At 41.4% G+C, this 23,695-nt stretch overlaps 1 protein-coding gene across 4 annotated transcripts in view; it reads left to right on the top strand.

The window, feature by feature from the left end:
- rbpjl (recombination signal binding protein for immunoglobulin kappa J region-like) overlaps positions 1 to 23,695 on the top strand; it is a 49,892-nt gene that overhangs the window by 743 nt on the left and 25,454 nt on the right. The window contains exons 1-3 of one of the 4 annotated variants that reach the window (XM_039798641.1): positions 11,722 to 12,275; positions 13,264 to 13,354; positions 19,577 to 19,724. In XM_039798641.1, the coding sequence (XP_039654575.1) occupies positions 13,300 to 13,354; positions 19,577 to 19,724 (203 nt within the window). In that variant the 5' untranslated portion in view covers positions 11,722 to 12,275; positions 13,264 to 13,299. Of the gene's footprint in view, positions 1 to 11,721; positions 12,276 to 13,263; positions 13,355 to 19,576; positions 19,725 to 21,223; positions 21,295 to 23,695 lie in introns of those variants that run through there. The other 3 variants (XM_039798639.1, XM_039798640.1, XM_039798642.1) reach the window with 3 other exon arrangements.

Raw genomic sequence — 23,695 nt, forward strand, 5'->3', positions numbered from 1 at the left:
TGGCTCACAAACCAAATTATTTTAGTTAGTTAAGTAGTTTATTTAAATGGAGGCTGGTGGGTTTGGCAATAGCGATTTTGGGGCTGTTTCATGTTAAACAAAATGGATCTTACTCCTTACTCTTAGGGATCCTTTCCACAATGTTGTCAGACACTTGGAGTAACAATCTGTTTTTGTGACAAAAACAGCACTTTTAGTGGACGTAAATTCAAGGTGCTCAGTTGCCCCGTTAACTATACATTACAGCTTGTTACGTCTTGCTTAATACTGGACCAATTTCAACGATTGTTGTTCCCATCAGTCAGTTAGACACAAAAAACATGGAAAACTAGAGTTCAGGTTAAAAAAAAACAAGTTACCATTAAAGTGAGCTGGTGTTTTACCAAACTGCAAACTGTTTTCTAATCTTAACCAGTCGTTTTGTGGGTAAAGTTAAGGTATGTGACCGTAATTTTGTAAGCTATCATAGGAATTGTTGTGGATAAGTTTATGTACCATATCACACAAGTTTATAGGAATGTGTTGCACCAATGAGATCTTAAGTCTGTGTTATGCATAAAAACAAATCTACTTTTTGTGCCCAATAGAAGACAAGGAGTACATATTATCCGTTTGGTTTTCTACTCTGTAATCGCTTGTTGACGGGCGTGTTGCAGAGGGACATTCCAGTCCGTCCCCATCGTAAAACACTGTGCTGCAAACACCTGGAGAAGGTGCACAGCAATACCTGCTAATAGACGGCTGTGTATAGACGCACACAGAGTCCCTAATCTGCCCGTGTGTCTGTCAGTATCCCTGCAGGCTATCGGCCCGACCAGCAGCAGCAGCACAGGGGTAATGATAACGTCTGTGTTTACGTTCAGGGCACACAGTCAACTCAAACAGGCATCATAAAAGCCACCTCTCTTCCTCTGGTCCTCCAGGGGTTTTATCTGTGTCTGAGTGGCAGCCAGAGCATGTGGTCATCATGGCTCAGGTCTGAGTAATGAGCATGCCTGCCAACATATGGCTGCGAAAAAAGAGGGAGATTTTCTGGGGTATCGGCTGGAAAGCCTACTCGCAACATCCCCATATAACCCTACACCTCAAATGAATACGATTGATACAATAAATACAACGGTGTAAATTAAATTCATTTTAAAGAGCCTTAAAGGGACAGGCCACCGTTTGTTGAAATGGGGCTTATCACGGTCTCCCCTAGCTGTAGATAGGTGGGCCAACACATTTTTTGTGCATGTATTGTTTTAGTCCGGTGCAACACCGGATGCGCCGCCGCTAGTTAGCTTAGCGTATTGAATGGAATCCTATGTTGCCGGTTAGCATGTTGTGAGTAAAAGTGAGCCAACAAAAGACAAAAAAACAACCTAATTACTTGCACTGAGACAAAAAATGCGTTGGCCCACCTATCTACAGCCAGGGGAGACCGTGATAAGGCCTATTTCAACAAACTGTGGCGTATTCCTTAGCAGGTTAGCAGCCAGAAACGGGACGGTCTCGCACCGAGAGGACAGACGTCTTGACGCATACACCATTTCATCCATTTTCAATTCAGTTGACTGGAGGCAGATTTATGGCTCTACATTGAGCCGACGGCGTAGCCTGCGTAAGCGGCCGACGTCATCGTGAGGATTTATACATGTGCGCTGGTGTGTCTGCATCGATCTAGCATATCTCTTTAAGAGAATAGCAGAGCCGGTGTGTGTGTGTGTATGGAGAGAGTGATGGGTGTTGGCTTCGGAACGAGTTCCGACTCCGACGGTGAAGTGTCTCCCCTGTGCTTTCTGACCACGGTCCGAAAGCTATTGCAGGAAAAAGTTAACCCTCTCCTTGATTTCACGTTGTTTTACGATGTGTAGTTACATTTCTGAAGACGTTCAAGTCAGGCTACGGTGTAGGGTCCATATCTATACGTACCTGCGTACGTACCTGCGTACGTACCAACGGCGTAGATTCAACGCAGAACCATGAATTGGGGATGGTTCATACGTGAGCTCGAGTGTGACGAGTGACGCGTGGCGTGTCAGGCGACTTGTTTTGGGTTGCCAGGTAGTACCTTGACATATCCTGCAGTCTGGACACATCACAGAAACCGTGAAACACCCATCTGAGTCATATTACTAGGAAATCAGGAGATTAGCCGTACAAATAACCAATCTGGAGCCAGGCAGGAGAATGGATTAAAAGTAGGGAAACTGGTGTAAATCTGGAGTGTCTGCAGGTATTGTAATGAGTCAACAGATGTAGACGAGCACAGCGGCTCTTTTCTCTGTTGATGTCTCTGTTTGTCTCGTTGCCTTGCCCACTTTCTCTCATCTCTTCCAGATATTTTCATCTCTGTAGTGAACAGACGGTCAGCCAAAACATTTTGGAGCAAACTATTCATGCTTTTTGCAGTAATGTCTCCTACATATCGGCCGTGACCGGACACAATCGTCACCGGTCTTATGTATGTATAGCACCTATTGTTGATTCCTCCCACTCACTTCACAGGACGTATAGATTTGATTCATAGCTTTATGTAACAGATCTCGCAGACTTAAACAAAAGGTAACTGTTTGTGTTTCCCCACACATTAAATCGGGAGGATCTGTTGAACTGTTTAAAACCTGAAATATTTATATGCGTCCAACTTTTTATACCAGGGTTGGATGTCCTGTGGTTCCATGTGTACTCTGTGTGCATGTCTATATGTTTTTCTCATTTCCTCCAGCAAGAGGGACATGTTGGACCTGTTTATTTGTTAGGCCGCAAGATGTCCCAAAAACCACCTCACATAAAAAAAAGTTGCTTGGCCAAAAGTACAGATTTTATTTCTTAATATTGTGATGCATGTATCATCTTTTACATCTCTTTCCCTTCAATCTATTACAAAGTCAAACCTAATGCTTGACAGAAACACTTTTTTTGGGAAATTCTGTGGATGTGTAATAAAAAATGGAAGCATGGAATCATTTCTAATAAAGTTATTCCTCGAAATTAAAACTAGGACCAACCAACAGAACACCAAACAACAATGTCCACATTCTGCAAAGGCTAAAACTAATTATCTGAAGTCAAAAATGCACAGACGCCTACACACGCTCTCATGTGCCAAAAGATGTCATAGGTAGCCTGTTTAATGTCGAACGTAAGAGAGTGGGAAGAGAGAAGAGAAGATAAGGAGTGGGAAGAAGAGACAGATGAGCGGAGAGAACCTGGTGATGAAAGGGAGGTGACAGGAAAAACACATTTTCAAAGGGTCGTTTTCGGTATTTTTCAACCTAGACCCTGTTTTCCCATGTTTTTCATCTTAAGGCAGATATAGTTTTTTCCGATCACAGTTTAGAAAGCTGTTGCAGGAAAAGTTAAGCCTCTCCTCGATTGGAGGAAGGAGGAAATGCGATGCTACCAAGCCCAGCCAAGCGGACCAATCACAGTTGTTGAGGTTGAGTTTCTGTGGAGGAGTAGTCAGGATACGGCTTAGGGTCTGTATCTAGGCGTACAGCGTAGATTCAACACATAACCATAATTCAAGCTTAAGTGGCTGATGAACAGATTTTTTTTAAATTGGTCCAGTATTAAGAGAAAATGTATGATGCTTCACAACCTTAATGACGTGTTTGAAACCACGACGGTAACGTTCTCTGGTTTAGATATGAGGATGGAAAACGCTCCTGTGGGTCGTATTTGGCTGGCTGCACACTGCCTGCGTGTCGTGAGCGTGGCGTTTCTGTTGCGTGTCAGTTGCGTGGCGGCTGCGTGGCGTTTTCTACGCGTCTTTGCACACCAGAAACGTGTCTGACGCGGCGCTGCTGCTGCTAGCCTTGTCTGGTCTGTACACGTGTCTGTACACGTGTTTCCCAACATAAACATCGGCAGTATTGACGGCAAAATAGGCTACAGAATATTTCGTTCTGTATTGACAGGTGCAATATTAGAAAATCGATTATTTTTATTTTTTTAAATTACATTTATATCTGCATTTATGTCAAAACCTAGACTTTCAAACATCAAAATGTAATTTATTAAATGTATTTGTGTCAAAATGACAAACATCTTTTCCTATTCTATTTTGCCTGGAAACGCTTCCATGAAAAATGGCGTTGGTCCTATTTCTAGCATGCACGCGTTTTCACAACCTATAATATCGTCATATGCTTTGGATTAGTTGTTGGTATTTTTGAAAATATTGTCCGTCTACGTGGCTATCCTTCAAAACCACTCAGCACTAGTAGAGAGAAATACTGTGAAAGAAAAGGATCATTTGTTTGGGCAATTTGGAAATGAAATGAAAATGCACTGAAACTAATTTTAACACACAGAGGAGAGTTTTCAACGAAACAACAGATTACAGAGTTTGGTCTCGATCCAAACCGTGTGTGTGTGTGTGTGTGTGTGTGTGTTTGGGACAAAGAGTCCTCAGTGTGACTTTCTGAAACCGAACCCACCCCCTCACCTTCACCCCCAACACCCCTTTCCTGTCTCCCTCACCGGCTCCTCACCGAACAACAATCTGCGACCATCCTGCTGCTACTGAGCACGTGCACCGCAGAACCCCCCACCCCCCGAGCCCCTTAGCGTGGGTCACAGACCAACATATGTTCTCTAATTATCCACAAAGAGAATCATTCAGCTGAGATATGTTCTCATTAATCATTTCATTGACTGGCTGGTGACGAAGGCCGCTGTGAGTCAGTTAACGCTGTGTTTCTTACTTAGCTGCTGAATATAGAAGTGGAGATCCTATTTCCTTCAATTAACACTTTAAACAAATGAAAACCGTGTCTGCTCTCTTGCCACCTCTGGGAATACAGTTTATTTACCCCCCCCCCCAAACTCAAACTTGCACGTTTTATTCTTATAAGAACTAAAATTATAGGATCATTACCTGAATGATGTTTAATCTGGAAGAAAATGTGCTTTAAATTTAAAAAAGTTGAGCGGGTAAATGCACATCAGGGAGCAGTTTGATGCAGTTGATCGTTAACCAAGCGCAGAGTTTATAGAGCTGGTTGTTAAAAAGCAGTCCAAAAGCCGCAGCAGTTGTTGACGTTGGCATGAATGTGAGATTACCGCGACATATCAAACAGTGGCCGTTTCTTTTAAAGGGTCTTTTCAAGTGCAGGCAGTTAAAAATAAACTGTTGCTGCAGCAGCAGAGATGCAGAGGAGTGGATGTTCAAGGTAAAATATATTTATTGTAAGTTTCCAGCTACAAGCGTCAGATGCATGAAGCTGAAGTGAGACCAGATCAGAGCTGCAAACAATCGATTAGTTGCCATCTATTAAATTAATCCCCAACTATTTTGATGATCAATTAATCAGTTTGAGTCAGTTTTTAAGAAAAAAAAACTCCTCTGTGATAGTAAACTGAATATCTTTGAGTTGTGGACAAAACGAGACATTTGAGGGACTTTGGGAAACATTGATCCACAATTTTCACCATTTTCTGACATTTTATAGACCAAACAACTAATCGGTTGATCGAGAAAATAATCAACAGATTAGTCCACAAAGAAAATAAAAGAACATCTAAAAGCACACAACTCTAATAGTGCACAGACGAGTCAGTGGCACTGTCTGGCTTTTTCTTTGTGAGGTCAAATAGTTTTTTCCAAAGGAGTGTGGTGGCTTTGAAGAGAGCAGAGATAAAGGCTTCAGTTCCCCGTCGTAAAGGGCCGTCTGAAAACAAGGCAAAGCAGTGAAAATATTCTAAATATAGCGTACACTTACACTTAAACTAATATAGCTTCTAGATGTCTGCTTTCACACTTAACTCGTTTGGTCTGGACTTTCGGGATATTCTTTTAGTTTATTTCCATAGAACAGATGAAGACATGAAAGGGGAGAGAGAGGGGGGAATGACATGCAGCAAAGGGCCGCATGTCGGAGTCAAACCCACGGCAGCTGCGTCAAAGAGTAAACCTCTATATATGTGCACCTGCTCTACCAACTGAGCTAACCCAGCCACATGGACTTTTGGACTTTTGGACTTTTCAGTTTGACCCGAACCAAAATCACAAGTGTGGTCCACGCACCGGACCAAACTGACGATATTTGGTCCGACCAAAGGAGGTGGGCTTGGTCTGTATCAAACTGAACCATGGTTTATTACTAACGTGAAAGCATTTTTTTGCATGGTTCAGACTTTGCAACCAAATACAGGAAGTTCTGGCACGCTGTCGTGTGGTATAAGAGAAGCGTAGCTCCTTTAAAGGTGCAGTAGGTAAGACTTATAAAACTAACATTTTGTCATATTTGCTGAAACTGACCCTATGTTTGAGTAGAACTACATGAAGCAGGTCATTAAAAAAAAAACTAACAATCCGACTCCTCTGGAACCACCTACAGCCTGTAGTGCAATTTGCAAAAATCCACCACTCCCTGTTCAGATGCACCAATCAGGGCCAGGGGGTCTAACTGCGTGTCAATCACTGCTCATGCACACACATTCATTCTGGGGGGAGGGGCTTAGGATACCGTTTTGGGCTTTAGCAGAAAGGGGGGAGGGACTGAGAAGTTGTCGATGTGTCAAATTTTTTGGCTAAGTCCTGGATCTTCGCAATCTTACCCACGGCACCTTTAAGGAATAGCTGAGTGCTTAGTGTGTAAACGAAAGAGAGAGTGGCGGTGGATAGGCTCAGAGCAGACAGCTGACGGCTATCAGAGCAGAGAATATGTTAGTAGTGTACAGTGCTGCAGCTCCTCAAACCCAAGTAAAGTAGAAAAAAAAGAGTAGCACAGGAGTAGCAGTCAGCTGGAAAAATCTCACAAAAACTCCGACACCAGAGAGAGGATACGAGAGGACGGGGAAGCCCGTCTACAAACCAATCAATTAAAAGTATCAGGAGACGGAGTTTACATATGTGATGACGACAGGATGTAGTTATGTAATGTAGAGTTCTTTAGTGCGCTGGCATAACTGCAAAGTGAAACCCAAAGTAACCACATCAAATGTATACAATGTAAAAAAAACATGAACCTTGGTCCGGACCTTGGTTTGGACTTTCAGGTGTGAAAATCCCCTGAAACAGGTTTAGCTGCTGCCCCCGTCCACAGCTGGACATTACTTAGTCCACACGGAAACGTTTTTTTGTGCAAACGCACATGTTTTGCATCGTTTGGGCCGACCGTCCAGACAAATCCTGTAAACGCGCTGCCTGAAAACGCACTTTTTTGAAACCTGTTCTCAGGGTGAAAAAATCCGAAAACGGCTCTCGTTTGGCTTCGGCTGGATGGTGAATACGAATCCGTATCGATGATGTCATCGCCACACCCCTCTTTTACACCCTCTCCCACGGCCGCTGACACACACAACTGCGGTGAAGCTTAGCGAGCACATCCCATCTCCATGGTCAAACCAGCTCACTTCATCTAAATACTGTGTCTCTGCTCCCTGACCCTTCCCTCTGGATTCTACACATGATATATTGCTAACGTTATGTAGCTAACGTTAAACATCGCTAAAGTAGCTGACCGCTCCAGCAGTGAAGTAACGTTAACGTTAGCTGCTATGGCTATCTGTTTATAAAGTGGAAGTAGACAACTTATACCTAGCTAGCTAATCTGTCTGCTTATAAACTCCTTGAACGGATTAGAGCAACTTTTACCACGGCTTATTGTAGAAAGGCTACTGCAAGAAAAACGTATAGATTATTAAAAAGACATTGATGATCATTCATGGATCATTGATGTTTGTTTGACTGCCGATGTTAGAGCTAGCTAACGTTAGCGTGCTATCATGCAATCATGCAAAATAAAAAGCAATCCAACAGCACATTATACAATGTAAACAAAGACACATTTTCTTCTTTATAAAATGAGCAGTGGTGAAAGGTATTATAGTCCACGGATGTATTAAGAGAACGTTATAGTCTAGTCATGTTATGATGGGAAGTGGAAGTGACTATGCTCTTCTTCTCCATTTTTTGGTGAATTTCTGTAGCAGAAACAGCACCGCCTATAGGCCTGGCATATGAAGTGGCGTATTGAGTCATTTACAAATGGATTCGTTTGGACGCAACTATTCTTGAAACAAATCCAGGGAAGACGGGTAAAAAAAAGATCGTTTTGGTACGTGTGGACGTGGCCTTAGTTTCCGTGACGGTACTCCTGCCTGCTTCTCCAAACTGGCTTACACTGACTATGGAGAAGTAGCTCATACAACCACACTTCTAAACATCGGAACTGTCCCTTTAAACAACTGCATCATCTGCCGTTGAACACTAACAAGTGCATAACAGGTCTGGAGTTTGTGCTGCCCCCCGATGGAGCGGAACATGTTAATGTATTCTCCAGACTTCCTGTGCATCCGCCCCTGATGTCCACTCAAACCCACAGTCAGTGGACTCTGAACCCGACATCTCTCTGTGGCTCTGCAGAACACATTATACACATTAGTACAAGAAGTTGAAACTGCATCAGGTGGGATGTCACAGTTCATCAGATTTATCAGCTTTAGACGTGCGTTCGAGGAGCTTATTGTTGATTTATCTGCCGATTATTTTCGATTTATAAGAACAAGCCTTTAATGATTAAATAAAGATTACAGATTGAAAGATATCAGTCTAAAATCTAAAAATGTTCAATTTACTATTGCATGTGCAGAAAAAACTTCACTTGAGAAGCCTAAATGATGACACATTCTATTTGTGTCTGTAAACTCCCTGAGAGTTAATCATTTAACTCAAAGAAGTGTTAGTTGCCAATGCCAATTCATTTTCTTAGTGTTTTTCCTCTTCTATCTTACACAACGTTCAACCCCCTTTTTGCACAATTGAATATGCTGATAAACAAATTTGATTGAACAAAATAATGATACATTTGGAAGTGTGATCTGTTAATGTGCACGCAGGGCCAAAAAGAGCCAGAGACAAACACATTTCAGTCGAAACCGATTATTCTTCAGCGCGGTTTGGATCAATCTTTTTCTAACCCTTCCAAAAAGTCTTTCCATTGCTGCTCGATTGAGTTTGACTGATGCGACTTCAAACTGTTCCTCTGGCGTCTCGTATCACCTCAAACAAAACAAATCGCTTTCACAGAAATTACAAAATACCCAGTAAATCCACAATTGCTCACAGTAAATAAACTGTAGCATGTTTCAGGTATGTATTTTTTGGATTGATCACCACAATTGTCATTTGTTGTTTTTCTGCCTGCTGTCCGATTGGAAACACAGACATCTTGTTGCGTTCTTCTGCTGGTTTTCATCAGATTGGGATGTTTCTAGCGGCCTCTGACCGTAAGAGGCAGCAGGACACGTCCGCCTGCAAGATAACAGTGGCTGAAGGTAAACAGGAATTATTGTTTCTCTGAGGGTAAAGAATTATCAACCTTGTTGCCTTTGAAATAAAGGGTTGGGTTGTAGTATATCACTGGTGGCGTTTGCTGTTTTAAAGTGCTCATATTATGTTTTTTTGGCTTTTTTTGTTATATATCTTTTTTGTGCATGTTATAGGTTTACAAAGTGAAAAAGCCCAAAGTCCACCCCAAAGGGACTTACCATCTCCAACAGAAAACACTGTTCACAAACTGCTCCAAACAGCTCTATTGTAGTCCAGCCTTTACTTCAGAGACAAACGTGCGTCACTTTGTAACACACGTTATAATACTCACCTAGCGTCATTTTGTCCACGTTCGGACACTCATTGGCCAACGTTCTATCAAAATATCTGTTCAAATACAAATATAAATGATTTATTAATGTTTTCAGTTAATTTAATGGTCTAAAACTAAAGTTTAGGTTCTTACCTTTCTAACAGTATACAGTTTTAACTGTTTAATTTAGTTTTTACTTTACAAGAGCCGGCTAAAGTACGCTATCTCCGGTGAATTAGCCGTGCGCTACCGTTGGCCGTAACCGGACACCCCTATCTCCTCACTGTAAACACTGGCTGTTGCTGTTTTTTGGGGGGTGTTAAGTCCCATCAATGCTGTCAAAACTACCGGATCGTACTTCCGTCCTTCACAATAAAATGGCATGCTTCAACAACTCTGAACTATGCAATAAAAGCTCCTTAATTTCCAGTACAGTAAAAATAGAAACTTTTTAGTGGAAAACATTGTCGCCCAAGCGTTATTGCTTCTCTTCCTCATCAAAGTCACTTTCCTGTACTATTTAGACATCTAAATGTCCATGTACATATAGGAAAATTCATACGTAGAATGTTAGAAGGGTATGGATCAATTCTGCTAACAAGGTGCGTCAGGTCGGAAGTGTCCGAATATGGCCAATAGCAGCGAGTGGTGTCCGAACGTGGACACAGTGACGCTAGCTGCTAGCGTGGCACACCCTCATACTCTGCTTCTGACTGGCTAGTAGTCCTTACCTAGGTACTGTCAGGGCACGCCCTCATACTCTGCGTCTGACTGGCTAGTAGTCCTTACCTAGGTACTGTCAGGTCACGCCCTCATACTCTGCTTCTGACTGGCTAGTAGTCCTTACCTAGGTACTGTCAGGGCATGCCCTCATACTCTGCTTCTGACTGGCTACTAGTCCTTAGCTAGGTACTGTCAGGGCACGCTTTCATACTCTGCTTCTGACTGGCTAGTAGTCCTTACCTAGCTACTGAGCATGTGCAACTCCCAACAAAGATGGAACAGAAGTGAGATGTCTCACTCTGTAGCTAAAACAGAGATTTCAACACACAGGGTGAAAAGAGGAGCTGCAGCAATGTGCAGTACAACAAAAATATGATGTTTTTTGAAAATTAAACCATGTAAACCTATTCTGATATAACCTCTAAATACAATTATGAACCTGAAAATGAGCATAATATGAGCACTTTAATATCCTATAAATTGCTTTTAATTTCATGTTAAAGGGATAGTTTGGATTTTTTAAAGTGGGGTTGTATGAGGTACCTGTCTACAGTTTTAGACACCTAAAAAATTTATCTCAGTTTAAGTGTACGCTATATTTAGAATATTTTCACCACTTGACCTTGCAGACAGCCCTTTCCAACAGGGAACTGAAGACGTTATCTCTGCTCTCTTCAAAGCCACCACACTCCTGACAAAAAGTCATTTTACTTTGCAGAACAAGGGAGTTGCTGCTGTCTACCACTGCTTCTGTCTGTTAGTTTGTTAGTTTTGTTAGTTCCTAATTATAGAAAATAATTGAGGGTTGCTTAAGCGGTACAATTTACAGCTTAAGTTGTCTGAGAATCCCTTTTATAGCCATGCAAAATTGGTATTGTAACTGAAATTCCCCTAACCTAACTGAAATTAAATCGAAAATGTAATTGAATAGGGATGTTGTGATTGGAATCAAATCAATCATTTGGGAAATCATTGGTGATACACAGCCCTAGAACTATTATGCAAATACAGCATCTTTCAAAGTACTGTGATGACGTAGGTATGGCATAAATGAAAAAAGAAATTGTCAATCCGGGCAAACATTGGTGCAATTATATGTGGTGTCATTCATTCTTGGTGTTTAATTACTAATCTTACATATAGGTGCTCCAGTATATTCATTAACTACTGCATTCTGACAGCCATGACAGAAGGGCATTTGTGTGTGTGGAGTTATCTCATATCTACAGTATCAGTATCAGTATTTAAAGAGCAGATTTTAAAATGGCTGCATGTTAACATGTCTGTTCTCAACACTGTAAAGTAATTTATAGCAACTGGAATTAATTACAGCATTATTACAAATCAGGTCACCTTTAATCCAGAGCCAAATTTAACTTAATACATAAAGAATGTATCTATGGGTGTTATTAGAATCAAGTTTATTGGCAGTGTGTATTTGTATTCAATAATACAAATGTAACTGCATGCTAAGTTGTTGGCTATGTTGGGTTTAAATTATAAATAGAAAAGAGCAGCAGTCAACCGAAGAGAAAAGGTGTGTGTGAGAAAGCTGCCGTCCAGCAACAGGTGATTATCTCCTTATCCACACAAACGGAGAGATAGAGTAATGTGCACACACACACACAAACACACACACACACACACAGAGCAGTGGTCAGATAACAGATCCGGGGTGGAGGGCAAACATGAACACACACACACACACACACACACACACAGAGTGACACACATCTTTTCCATTGAAGTCGCTGTTACTGTAGATTGACTGTACGTTGAGGTGGAAACATGTAACTGGTTAAAGTGACTGATGGCCATTGACATCCTTTAAATAAACTAACGTCTGCTGCTGTGAGGACTGTGGAACTGAGAAGATAACTGTTACAGCATGTGGAACATCTGGATGGATAGAAACTGAACCTGCAGCGCAGAATGAGAACAACAACAAGAGGATCTTAACCGACTTGATTTCAGGTCAGCTCCCACTAAGAAACCATGAAAGGAACGTCTTATTTGTCATCAATTGTAGTGATATTGTCAAAATGAGAATGCAATTTAGATCTACAAAGGTTAATCAATTAGGGTCAACAATTAAATGATCGCCAAATATTTTGATAAATCGATTAGTTTCAGAAAAATTCTCTGCTTGAAGCTTGTTAAATGTGAATATTTTCTAGTTTCTTCTCTATACTATTCTGTGACAGTCAACTGAATATCTTTGAGTTGTGGACGTGAATATTAATGAAGATTTCATGTTTTCCCTGCTTTTTCATGTTCTGACCATCTGTTTTGTGAGTCTGTGAGACATTTAAAGTTGTCTTCGGTTAGGCAGATTTGTTTGGTTTACACAGATATCAACATTTCATCAGACCATCAAGCTGCAAACACAAAGCCAACCTGACGTTAAGTCGACAGCTGCATTAGTTGAATTACGCAGCTCTTGGACCTGCTGGTGGACACTGAAGTCATTGTTTTATTCCTCCAGAGCAAAAATCTGCCAATTGTGCATTTGTTTGTCCAACTATTGCTTACCATACACCAGAAGATTCTGAAAAAACTAAAGTCTGACATCATCTCACATATAAAGATGATCTGTCATAATGTCACTGAGTTTTCAGTCACAGACCAGAAGATTTTACTAACCCAAGATTTAAAACTTGCCAATGCCAAAAAAAATGCCTAAAAATTTGATTTTGTTGGAATGTCAAGACGAGTAAAAGACTTAAGACAGCTCAGACTTGCTTTTATGACCATCCACCTTACACCAATAGATTAAGATGATGGGAGGACGCCCCAACTTTAGTAAGACTCTCAGGATTTCATTCCCATATTGAAAATGTGTCTGCGACAGTGGAATCGCATTGAAAAGTCGTTTGATGTAAGGTCGGCATAAGTCCACAACACTCATGAATTGCAGCTCTGAGGTCTTTCACCATAAATACTGCAGTTCTCTTAAAATCAGCAGAGTGACGATGGACCGGAGCAACACCCCCTCTTAATGTCAGCAGAGCCGATCATGGACGAGTTGGGCATCGCAGATCAAGGCAGGAGAGGTGAGTCAAAGATGATTTTGCCATCATATAGAGAGGTGAAGTCCCTCCCCTTCCGGTGAACAACCATGGGACCTCATTTCAGGAAAATATGTATTTTTTTAATCCTGTTTGAATTGAGCCATGAATTACACAGATGTCTATGTTGTTTTTCATTTTAAAAGATCGTTTTGCAAGTGAAGAAAGTCTCAGTTTGTCATAAAACTTATTTAAAGTAGAACACTGTGAAAATACTATTAGAAAGACTACACACTCCAAAGTCTCTGAGTCACGTCTCTCGAGCTTCTGCTTCGCAGGATAAAACACATCACGTAAGATAAAACACATCACGTAAGATAATGTAACGTGTTGTGGAACAGCGCTAAGCTAGCTAGATAGTGAGCAAGCCGAGCATCAAGCCAGGTGACGTAAATTGTGCCAGATGAGCGGTTTCACACAAAACTATGTGGTACTTCGACAAACTGAGACTTTCTTGCCTTGCACGTCGTATGTGTAATTCATGGCCCAATTCAAACGGGATCAAAGAATTATTTGTCTCCCCGTTAACCACAATACATATTCATACATATTTTCCGAAATGGTCCCATGAGGTCCACTGGAAGGGGAGGGACTTTGCCTCTATTTTGAGTAGGGTTGGGCATCGTTTGGATTTTTACGATTCTGATTCTGATTCCAATTCCGATTCTTCCTTTCGATTCCGGTTCTTATAGATTCTCGATTCCGATTCTTTGAGGGGTGGAGTTGAAATGGGTCACATGCCTATTTTCACAAATAAGAGGAAAGTTTTATTTTGATTTAATGGTGGTTTGCAGTTTTACAGCTTTTTCAATGCAAAATAAAGCCCCACTAGAGCACTGCTTTCTCTGCTGCACGGCTGCAACACAACAAGCGCCTGGCTGCTACGGAAACCAAAACTTGCGCATATTAAATTTGGAACCGTGATCAGATTTGAAACCAAATCCTCCAAACGATTCCAATAAAGAAACGATTCCGATGGAATCGTAATTTTTGAAACGATCCCGATTAGGAATCGGTTCTCGATGCCCAACCCTAATTTTGAGTTATTTGTGAGCAATGTGACGTCAAGCAACAACCAACAATTCAGATAGATAGAGCAAAACATGTGAGGATGATGGGAACATCATTAGTTTTGCAGCAAGTGTTGGACCAAGCGGCAACTTCAACTTCAAAAAGTGAATCCAAAGCTGAAGCTCCTTAAAGCTGCGCTCTATCTAACTTCCAGCAGGGGGCGACTCACGGGGCGAAGTCTGTTTCTATAGCAGTCTATGAGAAAATAGTCTGGCTACTCCACATAGCATTCGGGGATGGGAGGAAAACGTGTTCTGGTTTAATGGCATTTCTTTAAACCAATCAGAATTGTCTTGGGCGGTGCTAAACTCCGCACAGCACCGCTGCAAAATAGTTGTGCGAGAGAAAACTCAGATTGGACAGATAGTCTAGCTAGCTGTCTGAATTTACCCTGCAGAGATCTGAGGAGCACTTAACTATAGTCCTCAGAAATCCACCAAACTTAAAATTCCAACACAAAAAAAGCGAAAGGTAACGGAAAATGCATGCATCCGGCGGAATTTTCTTCAGCTTGGGAGCAATCGTGCAACGTCAAGGATATAGACTAATGAGAAGATGAGTCTACTTCTCACTTGATTTATTACCTCACTAAACCTTTTGATAATGAGTTTATGGTCTCAATCGCTAGTTTGAAGTCTTCTTGAATACATGATGTTCATTTAGTATATTATGGTCCCAATCATCACTGATAACCATCCCGCGACCACCCTGCCGGGGTTCCTGGTCCCAAGGTTGAGAAACCGTGACAGACATTTGACCCCGCTGTTGACGTCATGTTGGAAAGGTTGGACTCGGAAAGACTTAAAATATTTCAGTGGTATTAGTGCACTCAAGTGTTGAAGAAAAAGTCTGTCTGCACAGAGCGTCTGTTCGTCTGACTGTGTTATGACTTTTGTTTGCAGCTTCTCCCATAGCAGATATTTGTAGTATCCACAGTGTGTTTCACTGCTTCTTGCACTGAAGTACTCTCTGTTTGCAGACAATATCATCCTGTTTAATCAGCCAGCTCTGTAGTTTGACTGCATGCTTGTTTAATACTCACACAACACAAATGCTTTTCAATGTGTAAATCAGAAGTTTTATCACGATAGGATATTATATCGATTATTTGGTCAACAGTACAATATTTGCTGGTATCTTGAAGTCCGCCTCAATAGGATTTTGATTAAATTTATGGGCCTGCGATCGATATGAGGCGATATCATTAACACCCGTTACATTTATATCAACTAAAAAAGCACAAAACCCAAATATGATTTGACAATTTTACTACTGAGCTCTTCCAGACATTTAAAATTATAAGACAAATATTCTTTTCCATATAAAGTGGAAATTTCAAAATAATGGGGCATGTTAAAGATGACGTAACAATGTTTTTACTGGCACCAATGATATTGGATCGTTAGTCATTGAATCGATATATATACATTGTTAAACCCCTAGTTAAAAGGATAAAAAAAAAATGGAAAAAATATATATCTGCAACAGAAAATGTAGTTTATACATGCAGATTTTCCTCCTTCCATCTTTTCTCAGGTCTACAGCCTTATTTTGATCATTTCGGCCTTAAAAAAGTTTTCAAATAAATAAATCTGCTTACATAGCTTTCTTTTAAGAGGTCAAAGCACAAAGCCGCACAGATTAATGGATTAGTTATGAACTAATAAATTAATCGGCAACTATTTGGGTAATTGATTAATTGGCTCGAGTTGTTTTTTATGAGCTTGTTAAATGTGAATATGTTCTAGTTTCTTCTCTCCTCTGTGACAGTAAACTGAATATCTTTGAGTTTGTGGACAAAACGAGACATCTGAGGACGTCATCTTGGGGCTTTTTGGGAAACACTGATCCACATTTTTCACCATTTTCTGACATTTTAGAGAACAAACTAATCGATTAATCCAGAAAATAATCCACAGATGAATCGTCATTGAAAATAATCGTTAGTTGAAGCCCTACTTTTGCCACATCTGAAATCAATGTTCAGAGTGTGACTGAAGAAAAAAACTCCTCTGGTTGAAAGAAAGACGTTTAGGATGAAAGCAGCAGGTGAAGGAGTGAAGGGAGAGGCAGGTAGGTCAAAGTAGTATAAGTTACATAAAGAGTAAAAGTCTCTCTGTGAGTTTGATTGACAGCCTGGGATCACACTGAGATGCTCACATATCACCTCTGTGCTTCAGACATTGGAAAGAGAAGAAGACAGACAGACGGAGACCATATGTTCATCCAGAGAGCAGATAGACGGATGGCTGCGTGCAGTGAGACGGGCACAGAGCCTGTGGTTGGTACTGTAGGTGGTTTTGAGTGACAGCTGGAGCCCATACTGAGATGAAGACACAGCACTTCTTGTTAGTAGCTGGAGATTGGAACCAGATGTGGACTCTGCTACTGTTAGCAGTTTCCTTCGCTTCCTGTACGGTCTACCTACCTGCCTGCCTGTCTCACGGCCTGACTTCCTGTCTCACTGTTTGATTATCTGTCTGACTGTAGGCCAAACTGAGGCTGCTTTCACAGAGATAGACTCAACTTCAATTTGCAGTCCACTAAAAGTGCTGTTTCTGCCACTGACAGGCTCAGATTACTATAAGTGTCTGACAATATTATGGCAGATCCTTACAGAGATTAACCTTTTCATTAAAGAGTAAAATCCTTCGGCTCAAAAATCACTATTGCCACACACACCAGACTGGTTGTGCATTTCCATTTTGCGCTTGGAAAATCTGCGTGGAAGCGCTGGAAATTTGAAAAACAACATTGAATAAATTCAAAGCGTGGCTGAAGGAAAAGTGTGCGTATTGATTCGAAAAAAATTTGGAAAAAGTGCGACAGAAACAAACTTGTCCACACACACACAGGCTTTTTTCTTTTTTTCCACGCATTTTGGCATTTCGTGTTTTTACATCACGGAAAACAGATTTTTTGGGGGGAAAACTTCTTCAAAAACAGTTTCAGTGTTGTCGTGTCGACAGATAATAGTTTTTGTCTTGTAGCGAATATGCGCACGCCGTTATCTCTCTTTTGTGAGTTGCACAAGTAAGGCGAACATTTCATGTAACGGCAGATGTGGCCCAAATATTGCTGGTTCTAACCACTAAGAGGACTTTTTACATGTTTACACATACATTTACGGTCACTCTTTCACTTTATTGAGAAACAGAGGTGACAGAATGCTACGAAGCGATTGATGCGCCATTGCCGCAAGGTAGCATTCAGGTAACAGCTTTTTTTACCTAGGCTTCTCATTGGCTAACATGGCTTTAGGTCATAGTTATTGCGCCACCTGTTGGTTCGGCATGCTCTTGGCTCGCTAATGTTTTTTTGCGTTTTCATTTGGACAGAGTTTTTTTAAACCCTGCTTGTTCGGATGGGATTTTTTTTTTTTTTTTTGAACAAAGAAGGGAAAAAAGCCTTTTTACAAAACTACCCATGAACTCTGCCTGGCCTGAGGGAATAAATGATGCACATGAAGCATGAAGAGCTAAAAACATATATACATGAAACGAACAGAAACATCTCATATTTCCATCATGTTTTCTTCCACGTGGTTTTCCATCGTTTATATTTCTGCAAAGATTTAGTGGCACCAACAGTAGTATGTAATACAGTAGTAGTTCCTGGAAGTTGGTTTAAAATGTGCGCTACACTTGGACGGAAACTTGGCTTTAGTTTAAAGTTAGCCTGAGGGGGACAGAGTGGCTCATTCTTTGGGTTTAAGATAAGTTTTTACTTTTATGAAAATGTCTAATTTCTACTACTAAAAATCTACTTTATTATGACTGTCAGTCTGTCCATTAGCCTGTATTACTGTGTGTCTGCCTGTCTTTCTTCTCTAACTGATCTGTCTTCCTGCCTGAATGCAGCGCACAGAGCATCACCTCCAGGCAACCAGTGTGAACCCACGGCGTTACTCTTCTCTCTCCCCATTCCCCTCCCTCCTTCACTCCCTCCCTCCCTCCCTCACTCACATCGTTTCAGAAACCTGCCAACAGCACCTCTGATTTTTTAGAGTTAGAGGACTAAAAGATGTCAGATTTTTTAATTGTCTCTTTTCTTCCATGAAACATTCATTATTTCACTTAATTTCAAACACACTAAACAGTGCAGAAATGTAAAGAAATGCAATGATATTGTATTTATAGTGTCATTAAATTACAGAAGTTATCTCAGGACACTTCACAGATATAGTAGGTCTAGATCACACTATAATAACAGACCCAGAAATTCCCCCAAGAGCAAGCATTTTGTGCAACAGCAGTGAGGAAAAAACTTCTTTTTGACAGACAGAAGCCGGCTCTTGATGCGCAGAGGAAAGAGTGATAATCACAATAAATACAGACATATTTCTCATAATAGAAACATTTTGATGTATAACTTTAAACTGACTTCAGAGAAACAAAGATACACATCTTTACAACAACCCACATGTTCACGACAGCTTTTTATCAAACATGTAGCCTGTTATTTATACCATACTGGACTCTAAAGAAGAATTTAAGAAGATGACAAAACTTCTTTTTCTTTTTTTCTTTCTTTTTTTTGGGCCAGCCTTTTGAATGGTAGTTTTATATGTCAGAAGCAGCTGATTATTTCCGTGAATAATGAGTTAATTGTTTTATCTATAAAAAATTAAAAACAATGTCAGAAAACAGAACGTGCTTACTCTTCCTCAGAGGTGACATTTGAGAAGCTGGAACAACATTTCGCTTGAAAAGTGACATTATTAACGATTAATCGCAATAGCTGCTGATCTCCGATTCATCTTCGTCGACTAAAGATTTCAGCTGCTACACTGAGCATCTCTAATGATGCGCCTTCGGTCCTCGTGCAGGCTGCACAGCATTACTATCACCCTGCCTGCAGAGATCTCATTACATTACATGTCATGTAGCTGACGCTCTTATCCAAAGAGACTTCCAATTATGTGCTTTCAACCTTGAAGGTAGCCTACTAACGCCAGACAACAAGTAGTAAGTGCAGTGCATTAGCCAAATTACAAAGAGCCATATGAAAGTGCAACTTAATTTTTTTTTTTCATCCCTTTCTGCTTCTCTTTGCTTTCAAAAGTTGAAATGGTGCTTCATGTAAATAAATAATGCACTTTTTTTTAAACCGATCTTGTCTCTCTTAATCTGCCAGAAACCTCGAACACCCAGCCAGGATTCTCCCAGGCGGACCTCGCTCTCTTTTACCCCCCTCCTCTCTCCCCAGACCCGGGCAGCACGCTGACTCACCTGGGGACGCTGCTGGCCGGACACGACGCGCCGAGGACCGGCGGATGGGACAGGTAAGACCGGCTGGGTGCTCACTCAACCTCCGCAACAAGAAAGTCCCGTAACACTCTCTCACACACACACAAACACACACACACACACAATGTCCCGGGTTACGAGAGGTCAGGTCACGGTTTGCTGTCTTTTATCCCAAACTTGGTTCTCTTCAGAGAAGCCTCGCCAGTGCCGTGAGGAATGAGCGAAAACGCGTTCAGGACCTTTCCTCGGTTTTACTCACTGGTGGAATGAGGCGGTGGAGGGATGTTGTGGAGGTATTAAAACGGCAGGAGGAGAAGTATTTGTGGAGGCAGAGACCCCACCCCGGTACCCCCGCCCCCCTGCCTTCTTTAACCCGAACACCGGGGAGGGAGAAAGGGACTTTCTGCAGCGCGTCTGGGAGAGGTTTGGAGAGGTGGGGCCGTGGCGCGCGGCGTAGCGCACTAGTCAGGGATTACACCACTTTTTTTGAACTGTCAATTAATATGTTTATTATTTTCTGGATTAATGGATTAGTTTTTTGCTCTATAAGATGTCAGAAAGTGGTGATACATGTGGATCAGTGTTTTCCCAAAAGTTTTGTACACAACTCAAAGATATTCAGTTTACTGTCACAGAGGAGTGAAAAAAAAAAATAATAATCACAATTAATAAGCTGGCATCAGATGATTCTAACTTTTTTTCATAAAATAACTCAACCCGATTAATAAAAAAGTTGCCAATTACATATATTGATATCTTATATGATATCATATTATGATACCAATTCCGGGTCTGTTTCATGTTAAACAAAAAGGATCTTACTCTTTAACAAAAAGGCCTATCTCTGTAGGGATCCTTACCATAATGTTGTCAGACACTTAGAATAATAATCTGAATCTGAATATTAATCTGAAAAAAAAAATTTTAGTGGATGGAAATTAAAGGTGCATTGCAGCTTGTTTTTTGTTAATGCTTAATACTGGACCAATTTCAAAGATTGTTGTCTTCATTAGTCACTTAGACACAAAAACATGGGAAAATAAGGTCCAGGCTGAAAAATATCCAAGTTACCATTTTAAAGAAATAATTTCAGGGATTTTTTTTTTGTTAAGTCACTATCTACGGCTAAATGAGGTAACACAATGGTGGTTGAGGTCCACTGATGAGAGCTTTTACATTTGCAGTATTATGAACTGGGTGTGTGTTTTCCCCAGAAAAATCACAAGCGGTGCACACTTAGTGGCACGTTTTCCATCACCCAGCTGTGATTGGCCCCCCAGAGAGGGTAGGCGGAGCCAAGCGACAGACTATGGAAAGCCATAACAGACTCGTTTTTACGTTGTCTGCTAGCGTTACCAGTAAACGGTTACTTTGGTTGAACGAACAAAGAGAAGAGCAATGACTACAGACAAGGGAACTTCAGAAGAAATAGTAAGATTTCTGATGGAGGACTATTTCTTGTCGTGGAACATTTTCACAGTCAGTGCATTCACATGCACAGCAGTAACCGGCGTATAGTGGATAACCGAGTTATGCCAGTTCTTCCCGTATGCATGAGCGGGGAAGAATGGAAAGAATGACAGGAGTCATTCACCTCCACCTCCGGTACAGTAGGTGGCGATCTGTCAACGCACAACTGGCTTTTTCTTCCAGTTGACCTATGTCAGAATTACACCGAATGGCTTCTCAAGTAGTAAAATTTAACAACTTAATGTTTCATTAACACACTCTTGTCACAGCGTAGGAAAGCACAGTGTTCCCGCCAGGTGACCGACAACTTGTTCGGCTCATTATAACGTTATGTGTAACCAGTGCCGGGTGGAATTATCAAGCTAACTTTGTTAGTTAAGTAAGGGTTAATGCCCGACGAGGTGTCCATTGTCAGGTATTAATGGACGACGGCGAGGCGTGAACCGTCCGACGCGCAGCGGAGGACGCCGAAGTCCATTGTGTTGTCCTTCGGGTCCCAGTGACCCGAAGGACAACACAAGGATTATGTACTTCCGTTTACTTTGTTGAGAATTGCTCTCTAAACCCTGTTTCTTTTAAAGTAAGTAAGTAAAGTTTATTTCTAGAACACATTTAAACACAGTTTAAGCTGACCAAAATGCTGTACAAACAAGAACTAAGGTGCTGTATTAACCCTTGTTTAGAGAGCAATTCTCAACAAAGTAAACGGAAGTACATAATCCTTGTGTTGTCCTTCGGGTCACTGGGACCCGAAGGACAACACAAGGGTTAAAACCTGACAATGGACACCTCGAAGGGCATTAACCCGCTTATACCATGGTCACTTGCCAAATAACATATTTTTAAAACATTAGTTCACATTTTAATTAGTTTTACAATCGAAATCTAAAGTTTATCCAAACAATAACTCAGTTTCCCTGGTTACGCCTGACGGTTTGACTAATATCTGGAACAATCATTCCCATCCATCAGGTTCTTATGTAATGCAAACGTTGTTCTCTCCACCAGGAATTAGGAAGAACCTTAGATACGACTTGCCTCCCTTAGCAACCGGAGATATTTATATAGTCCGCTCAGCTGATAGAACCCTTCAGTTTAGCTACGAGCCAGAAAGCTAACGCTATGCTAGCAAGATCCAAAGTCAATAACATTGTGTACAGTTGGCAATCAGTAAAAATAATTTGACAGTATGTTGAACAACAAGACAAGCTAGCTATCCAGCCATGTCATTGTCCCCAAAACAATATAACGACTTTTACGAAGAATTTGATCCGCGATGTGTAACGTTACTGTCGGCTGCAGCGGCGCAGCCTGAAGCAGCGAGCTGAGATATATGAGATAACGTTATTCTCTGTGAAACTAAGTCCAGAGGGCCAGTATAACTTACTTCTTGCAGCCTGTGTGTTTTAGCGCCATCCTGTGGTGTTCAGAGGACGAGTTGGAAATAATAAATCCACATTTCCTTATTGATTTAATGTAGCGCATTCATTTAGAACAGTAAACAGTCAGTTTCACCGAACTCCTTTACTAGGTGTCCTACATCACTTTTTAATGGACACCCTGCAGCCAATCAGAATCGAGTATTCACCCAGACCATGGTATAACCATTGGGTATAACTAACATTAACCTTAGCCGCAGGCTTTTTGCTGCCGAAGGCCCGCTGATTCAGGCATCACCGTTTTGTCGTATTGGGGTCATAGCAACGGCTACGACTCACAGCGTGCTGACGGAGTATGTCCGGTTCAAAATCCTCTGCAGGGAAGTGAGGGACCGATCGTTTAAACCGATCATAGCGCGGTTAAGGTGTATACATGGAGGAATACCCCGGTTACTGAAGGAGTTAACCAGGTTATGAGAACTCCGATTTTAACCGGGGCAAGGTGTTTACATGGCGTTTGAGAGATCAGGGTATTGCCTTAACCCGAATATAATCCATCTTTTAAGTTGCATGTAAACTCACTGAGTGTTGTTTATGTACTTTTACTGCAGTAAAGGATCTGAATACTTCTTGAGACTGTCCTCCACCCAAAAAGGCCCCAATAAGTCGTTTGTTCAAGCAGCAATTACGACTTGCATTCTTTGGTTTAGATGTGACGACTGAACCACGAACCAGAAAATGTATGTAATGTGTCCTTTTTTGGAGGTCAAAGTGCGTTCATCTCCCCGTCTTTGCTCTTCCTTCTGTCCATTCTGTGTTGCCGGTGTGAAATGCCAGAGGGTCTGAGCTCCCGACACGCTGACCTCTGACCTTTTGAAGAGGGAAAAGTCTAATTTAGACTGAGCACACACACCGCCTGTCAAGTGTGAACTGTGGACCATGGAGAGAGGTGTACTGGGTCAGGGGGATCCCCCCTCATATATGAACAAAACAGTCAGTATACAGCTCACCGGGCAGACTTTCCTCCCTTACAAGGAGCTCTCCTCTGAATACACGTAGCATTGTGTGAGCGCAGGAGCGAGGTGAGGGCCAGAGAGAAGAGGATTTAGCCAAGTTTTGAATGGAAATAGACATATACAGATATATTGCATGTTCAG

This window comes from Perca fluviatilis, chromosome 4 (genome assembly GCF_010015445.1).
Source record: "Perca fluviatilis chromosome 4, GENO_Pfluv_1.0, whole genome shotgun sequence".
Lineage (NCBI taxonomy): Eukaryota > Metazoa > Chordata > Actinopteri > Perciformes > Percidae > Perca > Perca fluviatilis.